Source organism: Andrena cerasifolii, chromosome 12, assembly GCF_050908995.1.
Source record: "Andrena cerasifolii isolate SP2316 chromosome 12, iyAndCera1_principal, whole genome shotgun sequence".
Taxonomy (NCBI): domain Eukaryota; kingdom Metazoa; phylum Arthropoda; class Insecta; order Hymenoptera; family Andrenidae; genus Andrena; species Andrena cerasifolii.
The window spans coordinates 10,286,003-10,302,753 of NC_135129.1; the positions used below are offsets into that span (position 1 = coordinate 10,286,003).

Genomic DNA, 16,751 nt, shown 5'->3' on the forward strand with positions numbered 1-16,751 from the left:
GTGAAGTTAAACGCGAACTTTATGGCATTCCGCGAAGGTCCTCTGATTAATCTAGAGAAATCTCAGGGGTCTGGGTGTCTCCAGAGGATTCTCCAAAATAAACAGACAACTGTATCAACGTCGTTTAATTTGAATGGAAAGGGGGAGGGGGGCGAGACAGGGAGAGGAATTGAAAAATTGCCATGGGCATTATGATACTGTCGGTAGCATCTGCTGAACATCGGCCAGCGATGAGTAAGCTGTTTGTCGCTGCACTGCAAGCTGCAGCTTTTATGGCTTTAATTTAGATAGCAATCGCGCAGCAGTTCGCAACGATCTATTCATTACCCCGTACGGAGTGAATTATGCACCGCACTGTGTCATCGCGTCCGCACGATAACACGCTGAGCCGAAATCAAAAGGAGGCTCGTGGAAATCGTCGCTTTCCTGAACTCAGGGCGCTAGCTAGTAGTATAGCCGCGTGTTATGTCAGACGCCGCGCCGCGGCTGCGAGACCGCGGTCGCTGGTGCGTTAAACGAATCGATTCGCGATAGATTAAGCCTTTAAGCGAGCCTTCCGCGACAGAAGCTCGAGAAAAATGAACGTCTGCAATTCGAAACGATGCTCGGGTGCTCTCGCGTTGGGGAAACGCCGCTGTAACCCAGCCAGAAATCGATCCCCGTGGAAAATGATTCCTTGGGAGATTATACGTCTCATTCCTCTCCGACACATACATCTCTGCCTTCGTACGTAACCTTGTTCTCGGTCGCCACGGGAGACAGGTCCTCCCTGCCCATTATCCTGGCACTCCTCCCGAAAACACACCCAAGGAAATCGCGTCTCCGCCGGCGGGGCGATAATAACAGCATTTACTAGCCGCGAATCAATCGTCGCCGTTGCGAAGGATCCGAGGAGCCAGTGCACGGATACCTGGACACTGGATCAGCCGCATTGCGACAAGTCCTTGGACCGCCGAAAAGTCCGAGGGCCGATAGGACGAGCGCGGGAAGTACTTTTACTCGGACCGCGGGGCGCAACCGAGCCGAATAACGATATAGGACTCTCGCCGAGAACTGGATTCAATTAGAAGTCGAAAGGAGCCTCGAAAACGCAAGGGAAACAAGTCGGGCGAAAGTTTCGCGGGCAACGGTCGCACGTACTCGCCGGATCTTTCGAGCGGCCAATCGACGCTAATTAAGAGGCGCGTCGGCGAAGTAAACGCGATTACGGTTACCGTTAGACAAGCCGCGGAACGGATCGAGTTAACAGAATCGTTAGCCATATTACAGCGATACCGCAGGGCTTTAGTTATTACAAATTCGTGGGAAGCGGCCTGAGACTACAAACGGACTAATTACGCCACCGGGGCCGTAATTGTCTCGACTCTGGTGATGCCCTTTCGCCAGCGAACCTGCCTGATAAGCTTCGGCTTGTGAATGCTAAGGAGCTGACGCGAAGCGCTTATTGCGCTCGGACCTGCGGGTGTATTATCGTTGCAGATTTGCATCGAGAATTCGCGGGTGCAGGCGAAACGAGAGACACCCGGGATGCGCTGAACGTTCGGGTAAAATAGAACCGAGCGAATGCTCGGCTCGCGTGTAATTCGGGTCGAGTACGGTGGCAAATAGTCGAATTTCAATAACAAGTTATAGGTAATATCCCAGAAGTGGGAGATTAGAAGCGTTTTTTTTTTTGTATTTTTATCGAAAGTGGGTTGCCGTATTTAGCTTGCATATTTAATGCAAAGAGGTTGGAATGGTTTATGTTGCGAAGGAAATGTCAGAATGGGAAGTTAATTCCTAGCGGCGGCAGGATATAGAAGAACTAAGAACTTTCGTGACGATTTCCTGGCCCCGCGGGATTGGCAATTTTCCGATAATTTTATCGCAGTAACCATTCTTCGTACCAATAATAACTCGCTGGAAACGGTTCATCGTACCTGGCGAGCGTGACCCTGTCCCTATTTTTTAAATCGCCATCAATTTTAAAAGGCAAAGAAACCCTCGTTCTTTCATTTCAGAAAAATGTAAATTCAGGATACAGTTATACATAGAAAACCCAGGGTTTCGTATAATATTGCAAATTTATATGGTGTATGTGGAGTTTTTGAATTTAATATATCTTTATGAAGGTTTGCAGAGTACGCTGTGAAAAATAATTAGAGGAGCTACGGAAAGCTAAGACACGTTATACCAGTTAAATATTTGGCAGGAATAGTGTTAAAAGCATATTTTGAAATTCGAGCCTGTAATATTATTATATGCAGCGAGATTTCAATTTTATCATCCATTATTAAAGTTATTCTTTTGTTAACTCACATTCATCCTCCCTAGCCAGACACCGTTTCCCTTTCCTTCTGCTCCTTGTAATACCGTCCCATTTTGTTCTGCAATCTTCCCCTATTCTTGCCATTTTCCTAGCTATTGAGTTACTGCAGGGGGATAATAGCTGTTTCTGGAAGCTGCAACGGAAAAACAAGTTTGGTCAACATTAGCGCGACACTGATACCCTTCGTCTTTCCCCCAGCAAAGAATAATCGACTATTTTTATCCATAATAAAAAGATCCACATAAAAGCTTTCGCGAAAGATTGTATTTACAAGTAAAGCACTCGAAGCCCCATTAAAGTTTGATGGAAAAAAGTGGAAATGAATTAAACGAGAAAAATATTTAACCGTGAAGGTGGTAAACAAAAAACCGATAAATCAAACTCGAATTTGTTGAACGTTTTGCCGGCAATGTGTACGCAACTTCGGTAAATATACTAAACGAGATCGTTTAATAAACAAACGCTGGCTATTGAGAAACAAACCGCTTATTTTTTAAAACTGATCCTTATTAAGTTTATACCAAAAAAAAGTGAATGTTTTTAAATTTAGGTTTTAAATTTTTACGAAGATTGGTAATGCAAAATGGGCTCGAAAAAGCAAGAAGGCTACACGTTTTTTCATTTCTACATTTCCATCGTTTGAACTTCACTTAACTAATTGAGAAATGTTGGCTTCGTTAATTAACTGTATTTATGGCGGCTGTTTTTCATTAACCGCAAGGGCTTCGCAAATACAGGTGCTTGTAAATTTATTAATGTTTGTTTAGCCACTCTGTGGTTAATTATAAAGCCTCAGAAAGTAATATACATTGGAGAGGATTTGTTAGAATTTGCTTGAAATGATATTGTAAGAATCACAGAAATCTGTAAAATACGTCAACAGTACAGTACTCGATACACCTTGGCTACTGATTGCTTTACAGTATTGTATTTGATGTAATCTGCTGGATCTGTGTACATATTCGATGGAAAAAATATTGAAAATATACCGTGTATGCTTCGCGTAGGCGCTGCTTTTATTCAACAAGTAGAATAAGAAGAATATAACGAAGGACACGAGACACGTCATAATTCATTTCATAAATCTTTTATGCATGTGCTTTCGTACTAAACACCTTAGACCATATAAACCTATAGACACGGCCTGCTCTATACGAAGTCACGAGTCGTAGTGAAGCAAAAATAACGGACAAAAGTGACGTCACTTGTGGGCAAAAGATAATTCAAAATGGTGGATAGTACCTCATGCCATATATACAAGTGAGGTTATATCTTTTTCTGTGAATAATTTTTGAATAATTATTAATAAAGGTGCAAACATGTTGTATAAAGAATTGCAAAGACAATGATTAAATCGCATTTTCGGAAATATTTATACATCGCTGTAACTGTAGATAATTTAATCTTTGCGTCAAGGCAGTTATCTGAAGCCGTGTCTATAAGTATATATGGTCTAAGCTAAAAACCATAAACATATATATATATCTCACGAAACAATGTTCTGAGATTTGCGGATGTTTATGGTTTTTAGTGTGTGTGTGTGTGTGTGTATGTGTGTGTGTGTAACTCTGAATACGAGAATCTCAATACGAGAATGACGCAATAAAATAAATCATGTAAATAAATCGACTTATTTCTAATTTTTTTTACATGCTGTGCTTATTTTTGTAAAATACTATGAAATAATTCCATTGCGTCACTTCTAAGTACATTTGAATGCATTAGAACGAAAAAGTAATTCTGGCCAGCTTTTAGGACCACTGTCGCGACGCACTCTGCGCGTTTGAATATTTTCGCAACGCCACCATTCTTACTTATAGAATACGAACTTTTATGTTTTATTGCTGAAATGCGAATATCGAGCTACGTGCGTGCATCGTAATACTTTGTAAAATAAAATGGGAAGCGCTCAGGGAAAATGTAACGAGAGCTTTAGGTTCTTCAGACTTCCAGCAAAAAAGAAAGGGTTTTTTATATATGAGAATACCCTTCTGATTTTTTTTTAAATTGGAAGAAGGGCGGAAAAACAAACCAAATTGACGTGTTCTGCGCCAAACACGCGTGTGAAGAGGAATTTTCACAAACACAAACAACTTTTTGCCATTAGAAAGGTCTGGGTTAGGTACCACGGACACAATTTGTACCAGAGAATACCTTCGTGTCCACTAATAAACCCGCTACCTCGCTCTAACGTTAGCCCTGCTTATATACAAAACCTTGACGTTAAAGCAACCATCGAGAATTACCGTGCCTTGAAAACCCTCTATCGAGAAATAACTTAACTAAATTAGGAACGCGCCCGACTCAACACTACGACATACCATCTATAAACCATCGCTTATTCAATGATCAATCGATCTAATAAAATCGTTAAAAATTAATAAATAAAACAATTGTAAGAATCATTTATAGAATTCCATGGGATAGGAATGAATGTACAGTACATTCTTAACGGCAAAATGAATTAATTGCTGCAAGATTATGCTCAGCAATTTATGGGAAGAAGAGGTCGATGTTTTCACAAAGGCATCTACCTCCGACGAATGGCGAATTGACCCGCATGAGATTCTACAATGACTAAGCAAATTTGTCCCGATTGCGTGAAAGGTAGAGAAAAATTGAAGCTTTGGTGGCTACTAGACGTTGGAACTTGAAAAATTCTGTTCGGAAAAATGGCCATGGATGGGAAGCGATCTATAAAAATGGTACGTAACTCCCTCTCTTGTACGGTATCTGATCTGTTCTCACGACACGCTGCGTCTTTTTGGGAAGTGTAAACATGACACGGACTAAGTAAAACTGTCTGTTATGATTCACATCAAAAACATGATGCATTCTTACGAGATAAATGTCAATGGTTTATACTGTTCGTGAAAATAAAAGGTTTCTACGCACTTAACGCTATGGACACCTCTTATGCACAGGATCCACTTTCACCTGGACCCTGCCTAGATATTAGCGACGATGAGCTAGTCACGATATCAGTGAGGGATCTGAACAGGCAATTAAAGTTAAGAGGGTTGTCGCGGGAGGAAATAGTACGTATGAAGCAACGCAGGCGTACACTGAAGAACAGAGGATACGCAGCGAGCTGCCGTATCAAAAGAATCGAACAGAAGGATGAGCTAGAGTCAGAAAAGACGCAGGAGTACCGCGACATGGAGGCCATGCAGGAGGATAATAATCGCATGAGAGAAGAAGTAGAGTCCTGGCATTCCAAGTATCAGGCATTAAAGAAGTTCGCAGCAGAGAAAAAGATTCACATTCCACCTGAATTAGAAACGATATAAAACAATTGAAATACGCCAAAGTGTGTATTGGAAAGCAATGAAACTATTGGATTTCAAATAATCCTGTGCGAGCCTTGGACAGTGTAAGAAAGCTGGGTTATTGACTTCTCCAAACATTGAGAATGCAATGAAAATTGTGGTGCACTTTTAGTTAGAATAGTAGCCTCTATGTGATTCGAGATGTAACAATTGTACGATTGCTAGTATCCAATGTCACCTAATACATGTATATAACTTTTGTTTCTATTAAAAGTTGAATGTTTTAATGTATGATATTCAATTAAACATTATGGCGATATCCCATTTCTTGCAATAAATATCAGATTATTTGCTTCGAGATGTAAAATATATATATATATATATTTTATGAAAAGCGTACAAAATATATTTCTGTAAACAGACTCATACAGTCTTGTTCCCAGTATATAATAAAAATATTAGCTTGCTAACTACGTGTACATTAATTGAATTACCCAATAATCTATACTTCTGTTTGCGCGTCACGTGCTCCGGAAACGTAAAGTCTTCTGGAAAGCACATTAGTCTGCATACTTCTTTGGGTGTGAAATATCGTAACATTAGTTTTTCTAGAATCTCCGATACTTCCATTGATTCCTGGTCGCACTTCTTTGCCTCCAGAAACTTCTCTTCGATTACTTCCTCCGAATATGGACAATACACGGATCCTGTACCTTCTACATAACGACCGTAAGCTTTTGTAAAACAGCAAGAGCCATTGCTCTGTGCCGTCTTTATGTCCAATAACCAGGCTCTTTTCTGGAGTAATTTTGTTGGTATCAGATACGGTGTATCCTCGACGTGTTCTAAAATTCTTTCTAATTCATAACACTTCTTCTCTGCTTTAGAATCACTCGCGCAACTTTTCTCCGCTAGCGAATCATGTTTACTTTTCGGTAAAAGTTTTAGAGCATCTTGTGGTAGATGGAAATCCGATGTAACATTGTCAAAGCAAAATTCCAGATTCTCTTTCTTAGCGAGCATATAATATCTATACCTAGTATTTGGAATACTAAATTGACACGGACTTACGATCAATTCTTTATAATGAAATCCACACTCGTTCATACATTTCAACACGGCGTTTCTCATCTCCGACTTCTCAAACCCTTTTACATTCTCGAGCAATATATATTTTAGAGTTTCTACTTGCGAAATTAGTCGCAGCACGTGAAATAACGAAGAAGATCTGTTATCTAATATGTCTTTTTGGAGTCCTACCCTCGTGTAAGGTTGACACGGAGGACTCATTAATATAGTATCTATCTTTAAATCATTTATCTCTTGCGCAGAAATTGACTGAACATTGCGATTCATGAGCAAAACGTTAGGGAAATTCTTTTTGTACACGTCGTTCGCGACGGTGTTTATGTCAACTGCTGCAACAACGCCACCATCGACACCACTTTCTGAAAATATGGAATTCCTGCTTTTGCGATTCTGTTTCATTTAAAATATAATAATAATTCTCATAACGCGCAGGATTTCATAGGGAAAATATGGAAATACGCTGAAAAGTAGAGGTTAAGTTCTCCCGGGGAGTGCAAAGAGAGTATAACTGTGTCTCACCTTGAAGCGCATAATGCATTCCACCAATACCACTGTACAATTCTAACACTCTCATCGTTAATGACACGCACGAGATTTTTTAATTATAAATACTCTGGTATGTATCTCGTGATTTGTCAACAAATTAATCTATCGTCGACTGCTATTAGAGAGAGTGTTCGTTCTTTTCTGATTTCTGCTCGCACGCAGGTGGATACAGTTTAAACAAAATCGAGCGATTTACAGGGGAATGCGTTTCTTCGCGAATGGCATGCTTCTCGACAATTAAACATTGCAAATAAAGACAGCAAATGACAACAAAATACAAACTAACCTAACACGTTACACCATAGTCCGTTCAGTAATGGAGGGTAGGGTTCGTTTTGCGTTGTACAAAATTCTACGTATGTGAACGAGAGCACTTCGAAAATTGACACGCGGTACAATTAGAAAAATGTGCGCGAGAAGTAAATGCAATTTTCTTAATAATAAAACTGATTGGTAATTACAATAAAGAGAAGAATGATTAATCTAGAACTAAGAAATCTAACCTGAAGGATGCGCTGATTTTTATTACTATTTCGATAATTCTTTTAAACGTTCACGAGGGTTTTGATAACTACCGAATAATAGAAAGAATTCCTTGTAATACTAGTAACATTAACAAGTGCCAGGACTATTCCTTTAACGAAATAACAGAAACTGAATGTGAGCTAAATGAAAGGCACCACCCAAATGCGATCGCTGCATTAAAAAATGTTTCGAAGTCGAAGTTGGTTTGGAGGAGGGCTCTGGAAGCCCAAGAATCCCCATTCTCTGGAGCACCTTAAGTATGTATTAATATTTAAAAATCTCTGCTTCCTTTAACTGTTCTCCCATTGTTACACGCAGGTACTTGTACAATGTCTTATCGAAAAACCAAACTGTATCAGAAAATAATAGGAGCTTACTGGTAGAAACTCTACGCTCTATAGCTGAAATTTTAATATGGGGTGATCAAAATGATAGTAGCGTATTCGAGTAAGCATGATTAATGTATTAGCCATGTAACGAATATTAATCTTGCCCTTATAACAATATTATCTTTAATCGTCAGCTTTTTCTTGGAGAAGAATATGCTTTCCTTTTTCCTGCGTATTATGAAGCAAAAATGTGGAAGCTATGTATGTGTTCAATTGCTACAGACATTGAATATTCTATTTGAGAACATACGTAACGAGACTTCTTTGTGTGAGTTCTTGAGAATTCTTATTAAAATTCTGGCTTCGCAGTTCCGCTACGGAGGTCCAATTGATGCGTCCGTTCTTTCTTTTAGATTACTTACTTAGCAACAATCATGTAAACAGTATAATAGTGCACAAATTTGACTTCAGCGACGAAGAGGTGATGGCGTATTATATCAGTTTCTTAAAGACGTTAAGCTTGAAGTTAAATGCACACACCATTCACTTCTTCTATAATGAGGTAAACAAGGTACACGTAATAATCTTCTGTGTCTATTCTTTCACTTTAGCTATTTTCATGCCCATTCATTTTGACAGAGTTCTTTTGCCTAATATTAAAAGCTTTGAATGTACGTATAGCTGAATAAGTTCATACTGTATTCTCTACCACTATCGTTATTTCATCTTCATTACTTAAATTTTGCACCGAACACACATAAAAGAGGATATTGTTTAATTTGATTTTTCTATCAGCACACCAATGATTTTCCATTGTACACGGAGGCAATTAAATTTTTTAACCACTCGGAGGGCATGGTTCGTATAGCAGTGCGAACCTTAACTTTAAACGTATATCGGGTAGAAGATGCCTCCATGCTCGCATTTATAAGAGATCGCACTGCCGCACCATATTTCAGTAATCTTGTATGGTTTATTGGTAATCACATTATAGAGCTTGATACTTGTGTCAGAAATGATGCTGAGTAAGTTTGAAAACTTATTAACCGAATAAATTAATTATCTTCGGAAGAAGCTTCCCCTTAAGTATGCGTGTATGTTTCAGTCACCAAAGTCAGAACAGACTGTCGGATTTAGTAGCGGAGCATTTAGATCACTTACACTATTTAAATGATATTCTTTGTTTAAATATATCCGATTTGAATAAAGTTCTATCAGAGCACTTGCTACACAAATTATTAGTTCCGCTGTATGTTTATTCACTCATGAGACATAAAAGTATCTTGTGCCAAAATCAGGTATGTATATAATTGGTAAATTTACAAATTACTTAGCGAGGCAGTAATTTTCTTTTGATTAATAGGAAGAGAGAAAGCATGTAAGCATTGTAGTAGCTCTGTTCCTGCTTTCTCAAGTGTTTCTAATAGTCTCTCACGGCCCTCTTGTACATACGCTAGCAGCAGTAATGCTACTATCAGATTTAGAAACAATTCAAACAGGTGCGAGCAAAGTGCTCGAAGTGTATGGCGACATTACATCGAAAAGACCGATTGCTTTTTCGCCGCCGAAAGAAAGTTTAGAAAAATCCCTTGAAAATCTAAGCGAATCGTTAACCATGTCGGACGAGCTTTGCGAGGAAGAAAATAGGGAGAATTCGGAAAACGAGGCTAAAGAAGCACTGAATGTGAATCGTCCTAGTACATCATTTGATACTGCTTCGACGGGAAATGTATCCGCATCAACTCCAGAACAACTGGACACGAGCATTCCAAATGAAGATTTAGAAGAGAGCAAAGAATTGAATGTAACTGACGAAGAAAAAGAACAAAGATTGGCGCTGGAAAGCCCCTTAACTCCTCAAGCGCAAGCAAATGTGAACGAATCATTGTCGAATAAACCGTTCTTAGAAACTATCCTAAATTCCTTATTCTGCACAGAGAACGATTACGCCGCACTGTTTGCATTGTGTTTACTTTACGGACTAGCCAACAATCCGGTAAGAAGAGTACATTAAGCACATTGTGCGGGATAACTCGAGACATGTATTCTAATGAAACAATTCTTTTAAGGGCATAGATCGTAAAACTTTAGACCCAATTTTATCCAGCTCACGAAATTCGTCGACAAGTTTATATAACGAAATTTTAATCGACAGAATAATTCATATAATAACATTAAGTTGCCAAACAAGTGAGTCAACTTCCAAAGTTTCTCCTACAATATTTCAATGACATGCGTTTTCACGAATAATATTTTTATCAGATGCTAAAGTGAGGCTCATCACGTTGGAATTGGCAATTAAGTTGTTGACTCAATTAATAATGTCCGAAGGGCACAGCATGTTAAAAGACTCACATTTGGCAGCGATCGAAGCGGCCAAAGAGCAGAGCACGTCGTTATTAAAAAATTTTTATAAGGTGTGTTCTCAGAACTTATCTATTCTGTACTATCATACATGTTCCAACGAAAGCTACATACTTCGATCTGCCTTTTAGAGCGAAGACATATTTTTGGATATGTTCGAGGACGAGTACAGTGAAATCCAAAAACGACCTTTGAACGTTGAATGGCTAATGATGGACAGTAATGTTTTATTACCCCCAACAGGCACCCCCATGACGGGTATCGAATTTACCAAAAGATTACCATGCGGAGAAGTAAGTATGCGAAATACGACTCTACCTGTTTCAAAAACTACATTAGTACTGGGATGCAATTGGTTAAACTTACTAAGTAGAAAATGAAATTAATGCTTGCGCAGGTGGAAAGAGCACGACGCGCCATAAGAGTATTTTTTCTAATAAGAGAATTATCCTTGACTCTCAGTATGGAAGGGGAAACACAATTGCCTTTGACAAACCCGGCCAACTGTGTACAAGTCGACAATGTCCTTGACCTAAGTAAAAGTTATTTTAGTTTTATTACACTGCTTAATCATAAATCGAGCCGAAATTCACAAACGCCAGATTCATATTGTACTTTCAAATAGATAATAGTGACTTGATCGCGTGCACGGTTGTGTGGAAGGATGGCCAGAAGATCCGTCGTTTCTTAGTCATCGACGTTATGCAATTAATACTCGTGGAACCTGACACTAGCAAGCTGGGTTGGGGAGTGGCGAAATTGGTGGGCTTTTTACAAGATATCGAAGTAGCGGGCGACAAGGATGATTCTAGGTGTCTACATTTGACGATATACAAACCTTTAAGTAGCAGCACCGCCAATCGTGTCCCGTTATTATCAACAAAGTTTATTTTCGACGATCACATTAGATGTATGGCTGCTAAGCAAAGGTGAGTTGTCGCGATAATTTCATTATAATTATCAAACGTTACACAAAACGCATTACGAACCTTACTTCTGACTGAAGGCTAACGAAAGGAAGGATAAAAGCACGACAGAAGAAAATGAATCAAATCGCGAGATTACTCGACATTCCCACGAGTATGCCCCACTCTTCAACACCGCCGAATTACGCTCTGCGCGGTTTACGCCACGAACGTAAGACACGTCTCGCGGTCAAAGTCAGACCGATAGACGCCACGTGAGTTATTCAACTGTTATTCAACACTTGGCCCTTCAATTACAGGAATAGTGGGCCGCGGGCAAAGGCAGAAGGATCAGCAGCGGCCAATGTTTACGGTAAACAAAGTGCCTGGGTTCGCGACCCAAGTGCGGAGGGAAACTGTTGCCAGACCTTCCCCCGGCCTTTCGTCGTCCACTTCCAAGCGTGGCGAAAATAATACAAATGAAAAGGGCCAGGAGAACGGTTTAAGATCGCGAGATAGTTCGCCGAAGATGCCGAGGCCGCGAAGCGAGGAGATTCCTTTAGAGGATATGCGTCTTCGAAAAGCGTCTTTAACGTCTAATGGATTAAACATATTACACACATGCCAGGAAAAGAAAGAGGGGCCAATTCCTGCTTGCTCGGCTAACGGCGAGCCATCGACTGTGATCAGAAAGCTTTCTGAGGAGACATCGTTCACTTGCCAGCAAGAAGTGAAGCCGCGCAGGAAGGGTCAAGTGGAAACAGTATGATCGTGGTCGAGAAGAGATGGTTCAATAAAACGCGTAGTTTAAATTCAGAAACGGGAGAGGAACGGAAATGTATATGCGAGTTAGATTTAATGAAAAAAAAAGTCTTCGATCCGTGTAATAATGGTTTTACTACAAGTACTTTCTAAGCAATGACTCGAAAGAAATCTCAATGTTTCGTAACTCTTTTAATAAGGATGATCACACCTCGGAATTAATCTTGTAAAAAATAAGACATTGTGTATTCAGTAAAAGATCCACTATTGATGAAATTAGCTTTTTAGTTCCTTCGTGTTATATAACTTATAAGTATTTTGTATATACATTTTATTTAGCATATATGTAGGTATTGGAAGTTTATGTTATCGCTGTTTAAACATTATACAAGTAACTTTTCGCTAGGAGTTATGCAACAAAATCTTGTATTTAATTTATGTATATATTACCGTTGGCAATTTCTACGAGTCAGAATAAATACCAACAATGGAATCCTTCCTGTTTTTCATTACACCGAGCTCTCGTTTCACGAAAATTAGATACCTTTACGCTAGTCACTACGAAACATAGACAGATCCTATTCACCCATTAACGTAGGCTAAGAAAACACATTGTTGCTTACCAGAAAATTGCACAACACATAGAAAGGTTTGCTAAACAAATGTATATTGAATGTGTTAAAAAGTGTGTTGAACTCTCGTCAATTTTATAAAGAGCATAACAAATCTTACGACCGATTTAAAACACTCAATGCCAATTTAAAATGAAAGTTTATATTAAATCGATGGTTACCTTAAATGCACTTCTAATTATCGATTAATGTTCATCCGCATGTAATTCTTTCAATCGAAGGAAATCAGCTCTGCCGTCTCAGGCTTCGAACCCTCTTTCACCGGCGCCGGTTCGCTGGTCGCAGTTGACAGAGATGTTACCGGTTGGAATTGCATCTGCTGCCCCTGAGATACAGGGATTTGAGGTATACCCTGCATCGTTGGTATGCCGGGTCTCTGGGGAGCTTGGATCGTCTGATTCGACGTTAAAATCGGGCCAGCAGTAGTTCCTGGAGGTACTTGGATAGTACCGGTTCCCTGAGACGAAATAGGAGTGCTTGAAATATGTGGCTGCATCGAAGGTCCTTGAGGACCTGGCAACGTAGACGGTTGCTGTGGTCCCATCTGAGGTGGGAGGCCAACAACTTGCCCCGGTGGCCCGTGTCCTCCGGGTCCAATCTGCGCAGGCGAAGGTCCCATGTGGCCCTGAGGTATACCCATTTGATTTGGTGGCCCGGGCTGGGTGATTTGAGGAGGGGCGCCCTGTTGCGGTGGTATATGACCTGGCGCGGGTTGCCCCTGGGCCATACGACTTGGCGGACCTTGTTGCGGAGGTGGCGGCCCCATTTGGTGTCCACCTGCCTGCTGTAGTTGCGGCATCGGGTTTGTCAGTTGAGGCATCTTCGAAAGACATATCGATTAAATAAGATGTAATAGAAATTACGTGATAGATAGATCTTGTAATGTACTTACCATCCCGGGACCGGAAACAGAAACTCGACCCATGGCTTCGTGTCCTTGAACGGATGGATCGGTCGGTTGTTGTTCTTGATTAGCTATCGGCCCCATCATATGAGGCGGCATTGCATTCATCGGCGGCATATTGTACCCTTGCATGGGATATTGCTTCACAGGAGGTTGCCCGTACATGTATCCTTGATTCGTCGGAGACATGGGGTTGTAATTAGATCCGGGTCCTTGGTACTGAACGTGGCGAACAGGCGACCCTTGAGACGGGCCAATAAAGCCCGAGACAGCTTGGTAGCCACCTGTAATATACACAGAAGGATATAAAATATCTGGAAATTACAAAATACTTATGCGTGCTTACCCATTATGTATTGTTGCTTCTGTTGCTCTTGCCTCATCTGCATTTCCCTCTCCTGCTCTTGAATCTTCTGCAACGCAAGCTGACGTTGATACTGCAAATACTCTTGCTTCTTCTTTCTCATGATAGCCAACTTCTGAGCCATCAGCATTTGCCTTTGCCTCTCCGCTTCCTCCGCTTGCCTTCTTAACTTCTCTTTGTGCTCGTCTCGCAAAGCATCCAAGGCAGCCCTAGCGTCCTTCATTTGCGTTAGCTTATCTTGAAGGCCTTCGTAGTATACCCGACTGTCATCTTGTTCTTGAATGTACCTTAATAATCTGCGGGAAGTTTGCAAGTTTGGAATTTAAATTGTTCGATCGTGCCACGTAAATTTAGGATATTCTCGGAACGAACCTCGAATGCATAGCAGTGATGGTTAAAAATAAGGTTTGCACGGAACTATCGTTGGCGATCGATCTGCCTCTCGACGAATTGCTCTTCATTCTATTAACGAATATTTCCACTTGAGATCGCAAAGCATGAACGAACTCTTCCATCTGATTGTCCACTTCTCCGTTTTGCTGTTTTGACATTATAACTTTCTGGGGCATTGGACTGCTTATGTTCGGAGCAGAGGGACTAGTAACATCTACTCTAGTAGCATGATCTTCAATCGCAGTCTGCCTTTGTTCCCAGTATTTACGATTTAAATACTTCGTGAGTTCGGGCTCGATCTCTTCTTCTTCCTGTAACTTCGACGGACTAGGGCCCTGAAAAGCAGCAATTATCTTAATCTCTTAACGAAACGCTATTTTTCTAAATACTCACGGGTGATGGTGGTGGAGAATACGTCGTTCTAGTTAGAGTGCTCGTATTTGACTTCAAAGCACTAGTCGCGCGCTTCTTCTCCTTTTCTTTGTGCTCTGCTTCGCTTTGACTCAAAGCAATAGCAAGATTCAATTCTTCCTCTTCTTGAAGTTCCTCTGCTGTTTTCCTAGGCGGTACCTATTGTAACATAAAATCGAATTATTTCACGCATTTCATTTAATTTGTCATTTTCTTTACAAGGATTACATACTTGCTGCTGCTGAGCTAAAGAACTGTTGAGGTATTCAGCGGGTAAATCTACTTCTTTAATTTGAACCATGGATGGCCTATGGAAATAGATTCGAGAAGTTAAACATCGCTGTAACAAGAATCTAGTTGCGAAGCGATCTTTGCTTACTTATTAACTTGTTCGTAGCATGCTTCGCAAACTCGAACTTCTTTTTCAATCCCGAACTTTGGCAAAGTGGACGCTTTATTCGAGCACTGACCACAAAACACTTGGCCGCAAGCTCTACAGTGATGCTTCCTTTGCATCATTCCAAACGATACTCGACAGCGATGGCACACATCACCGTCTGCCCACTGTGGGGCGGTGTCGGCGATGAACATAGCGTCGCTCTCTTTTAAAACAGGAAATTTGTATCCCTCGGCTTTCATAATGTTAAGCGTATCCTAAAATGTACATTCTCAGCTGACATTCGTGTTTCATGTTGACAAGAAAGTTTGTAGGCAAACGGACTTTGTAAACATACTTGTACCGCTCTATATAAATGGCTGTTGCGAAACGCGTGTGCCCAGGCTTGGATCAATTCTAATGTTTTAAGTTTAACATTGTCGTGCGGAGTAGTCTTTACTAACTCTTTCAGCTGCTCCATATATTGCTTGGTACCCACTTCATCGTGAATAATTGTACCGCAATTTTTAACGCAAGACTCTAGAACCTTTGCCAAAGAAATATCTTTAATGTACATCTAATAATTTGGATATCGAGTAGCTCATTCGTACAGCTAGTCTTATCCCTCACCAATAGAGCGTACAAAGCTACATGTGGATTAGGATTCGTCAGTTTCTTCTTTATAGCTGCGAGTGCTGCTTTAGGTCTATACACATACAGAACATAGCGTTGATATTTACTTGTCGACGGAACCTAATTATTTATTCACGAAACAGTGCTTATTATTTACATCGCTATAACTAAGGGACAGGAAAAGGAGCGAATAGGTACGGCGTAAACAAACGGGGAGCAAAGTTCCACTAGACACAGGAATGCGCAGAAATGAAACGATACGAGTATAAAAATGTGAATTTTTTCGTAATTATCAAGGAAGAAGGAGGTTAGTTGCAGGTTAAACGGCGATGCACACTCACTGCACGTCACCCTGACGTATCAAATCACAAATCTGGAGAATCGCAACCCAGTCGGGTTCGAGCTGTAAATGACTCGTCGCCTTATCTGTAAGAAATTCAATTAGAATTACCAACCTCGAAAGTCGGACATTTTGTTCCTGACATTGCGAGTAAAAAGCATACCTAATAATCTATCAAAGTTGAGCGAGCTGCGAAACATTTTCCTCCGCCGAGAGTGATCCCCTCCTGTTTATAATTTTTCCGCTTAATCAGCCTTTTTAGAATATTTTTCCCCGTACGTGACAACCGAATCCCGAAACTCAATTTGACAACTACTTGTACCTCGAGGGCACTGCCAGCCTGCTGACTAGAATATAGTAAAATATGAATCATGTCGCGCGGAGGCGCGCACACAGAGTTAAGTACTATCGACCAGCCCGAGAGCGAGATAATCGATTACGAGTATTGAAGTTTGAATTTTGAATGAGAATTTCGCGCGATTCAGTGCCCGGAAGAGATTAGTTTTATTTCTAATGTATGCTTCACAGTGCTCTTTAAAAAGAAAAGAAGACTGGATTTCATTGTTTAAATAAATATTTATAATCACCTGATGAATTTGTA

The 16,751-nt window shown here is 40.5% G+C and overlaps 4 protein-coding genes across 11 annotated transcripts in view; 2 read left to right on the plus strand and 2 right to left on the minus strand.

Annotated features, from left to right (window-relative positions):
- Wake (ankyrin repeat and fibronectin type III domain containing protein wide awake) overlaps positions 1–7,312 on the minus strand; it is a 113,860-nt gene extending 106,548 nt beyond the window's left edge. For both annotated transcript variants that reach the window (XM_076823637.1, XM_076823632.1), the window contains exons 1-2: positions 7,186–7,312; positions 2,299–2,441 (exon numbers count right to left, since the gene is read on the minus strand). In XM_076823637.1, the coding sequence (XP_076679752.1) occupies positions 2,299–2,304 (6 nt within the window). In that variant the 5' untranslated portion in view covers positions 2,305–2,441; positions 7,186–7,312. The remainder of the gene's footprint in view (positions 1–2,298; positions 2,442–7,185) is intronic.
- Maf-s (MAF bZIP transcription factor K) lies at positions 4,712–5,868 on the plus strand. The gene is made up of 2 exons (XM_076823678.1): positions 4,712–5,013; positions 5,233–5,868. Exons 1-2 carry the CDS (start codon positions 4,981–4,983, stop codon positions 5,596–5,598), a joined length of 399 nt encoding a protein of 132 aa, XP_076679793.1. The 5' UTR covers positions 4,712–4,980; the 3' UTR covers positions 5,599–5,868.
- On the plus strand, positions 7,307–12,590 carry Ema (C-type lectin domain containing ema). 6 transcript variants are annotated; one of them, XM_076823655.1, is made up of 14 exons: positions 7,307–7,994; positions 8,056–8,184; positions 8,261–8,394; positions 8,480–8,637; positions 8,862–9,091; positions 9,172–9,364; positions 9,430–10,062; positions 10,136–10,256; positions 10,329–10,483; positions 10,562–10,723; positions 10,804–10,972; positions 11,056–11,359; positions 11,437–11,567; positions 11,656–12,590. In XM_076823655.1, the coding sequence occupies exons 1-14, from the start codon at positions 7,921–7,923 to the stop codon at positions 12,102–12,104; spliced, it is 3,042 nt and encodes a 1,013-aa protein (XP_076679770.1). In that variant the 5' UTR covers positions 7,307–7,920; the 3' UTR covers positions 12,105–12,590. The 6 variants fall into 6 exon arrangements, with proteins under 6 accessions (XP_076679770.1, XP_076679773.1, XP_076679774.1 ...); XM_076823658.1 differs by having other exon boundaries at positions 7,309–7,994; positions 8,480–8,628; XM_076823659.1 differs by having other exon boundaries at positions 7,310–7,994; positions 10,828–10,972.
- Positions 12,271–16,504, minus strand: Hrs (Hepatocyte growth factor regulated tyrosine kinase substrate). 2 transcript variants are annotated; one of them, XM_076823662.1, is made up of 11 exons: positions 16,314–16,504; positions 16,152–16,236; positions 15,808–15,883; positions 15,536–15,724; positions 15,181–15,455; positions 15,034–15,109; positions 14,784–14,960; positions 14,370–14,725; positions 13,980–14,293; positions 13,622–13,917; positions 12,271–13,549 (listed from the first exon to the last, which is right to left on the minus strand). In XM_076823662.1, exons 1-11 carry the CDS (start codon positions 16,348–16,350, stop codon positions 12,941–12,943), a joined length of 2,490 nt encoding a protein of 829 aa, XP_076679777.1. In that variant the 5' UTR covers positions 16,351–16,504; the 3' UTR covers positions 12,271–12,940. The 2 variants fall into 2 exon arrangements, with proteins under 2 accessions (XP_076679777.1, XP_076679778.1); XM_076823663.1 differs by lacking the exon at positions 16,314–16,504 and having other exon boundaries at positions 15,808–15,930; positions 16,152–16,157.
- Positions 16,505–16,751: the final 247 nt, after the last annotated feature.

Excerpts from the sequence above, each read along its gene's own strand:
- Maf-s (XM_076823678.1), top strand. The coding sequence starts at position 4,981 with ATGGCCATGGATGGGAAGCGATCTATAAAAATG. Across the intron at positions 5,014-5,232 it reads GGAAGCGATCTATAAAAATG|GATCCACTTTCACCTGGACC; the intron begins GTACGTAACTCC and ends TCTTATGCACAG.
- Hrs (XM_076823662.1), bottom strand. The coding sequence starts at position 16,350 with ATGTTTCGCAGCTCGCTCAACTTTGATAGATTATTAG. Across the intron at positions 16,237-16,313 it reads CAACTTTGATAGATTATTAG|ATAAGGCGACGAGTCATTTA; the intron begins GTATGCTTTTTA and ends AATTTCTTACAG. Across the intron at positions 14,726-14,783 it reads ATTCTCCACCACCATCACCC|GGCCCTAGTCCGTCGAAGTT; the intron begins GTGAGTATTTAG and ends GCTGCTTTTCAG.
- Ema (XM_076823655.1), top strand. The coding sequence starts at position 7,921 with ATGTTTCGAAGTCGAAGTTGGTTTGGAGGAGGGCTCTGGAAGCCCAAG. Across the intron at positions 10,484-10,561 it reads TATTAAAAAATTTTTATAAG|AGCGAAGACATATTTTTGGA; the intron begins GTGTGTTCTCAG and ends TCTGCCTTTTAG. Across the intron at positions 11,568-11,655 it reads GCGCGGTTTACGCCACGAAC|GAATAGTGGGCCGCGGGCAA; the intron begins GTAAGACACGTC and ends CTTCAATTACAG.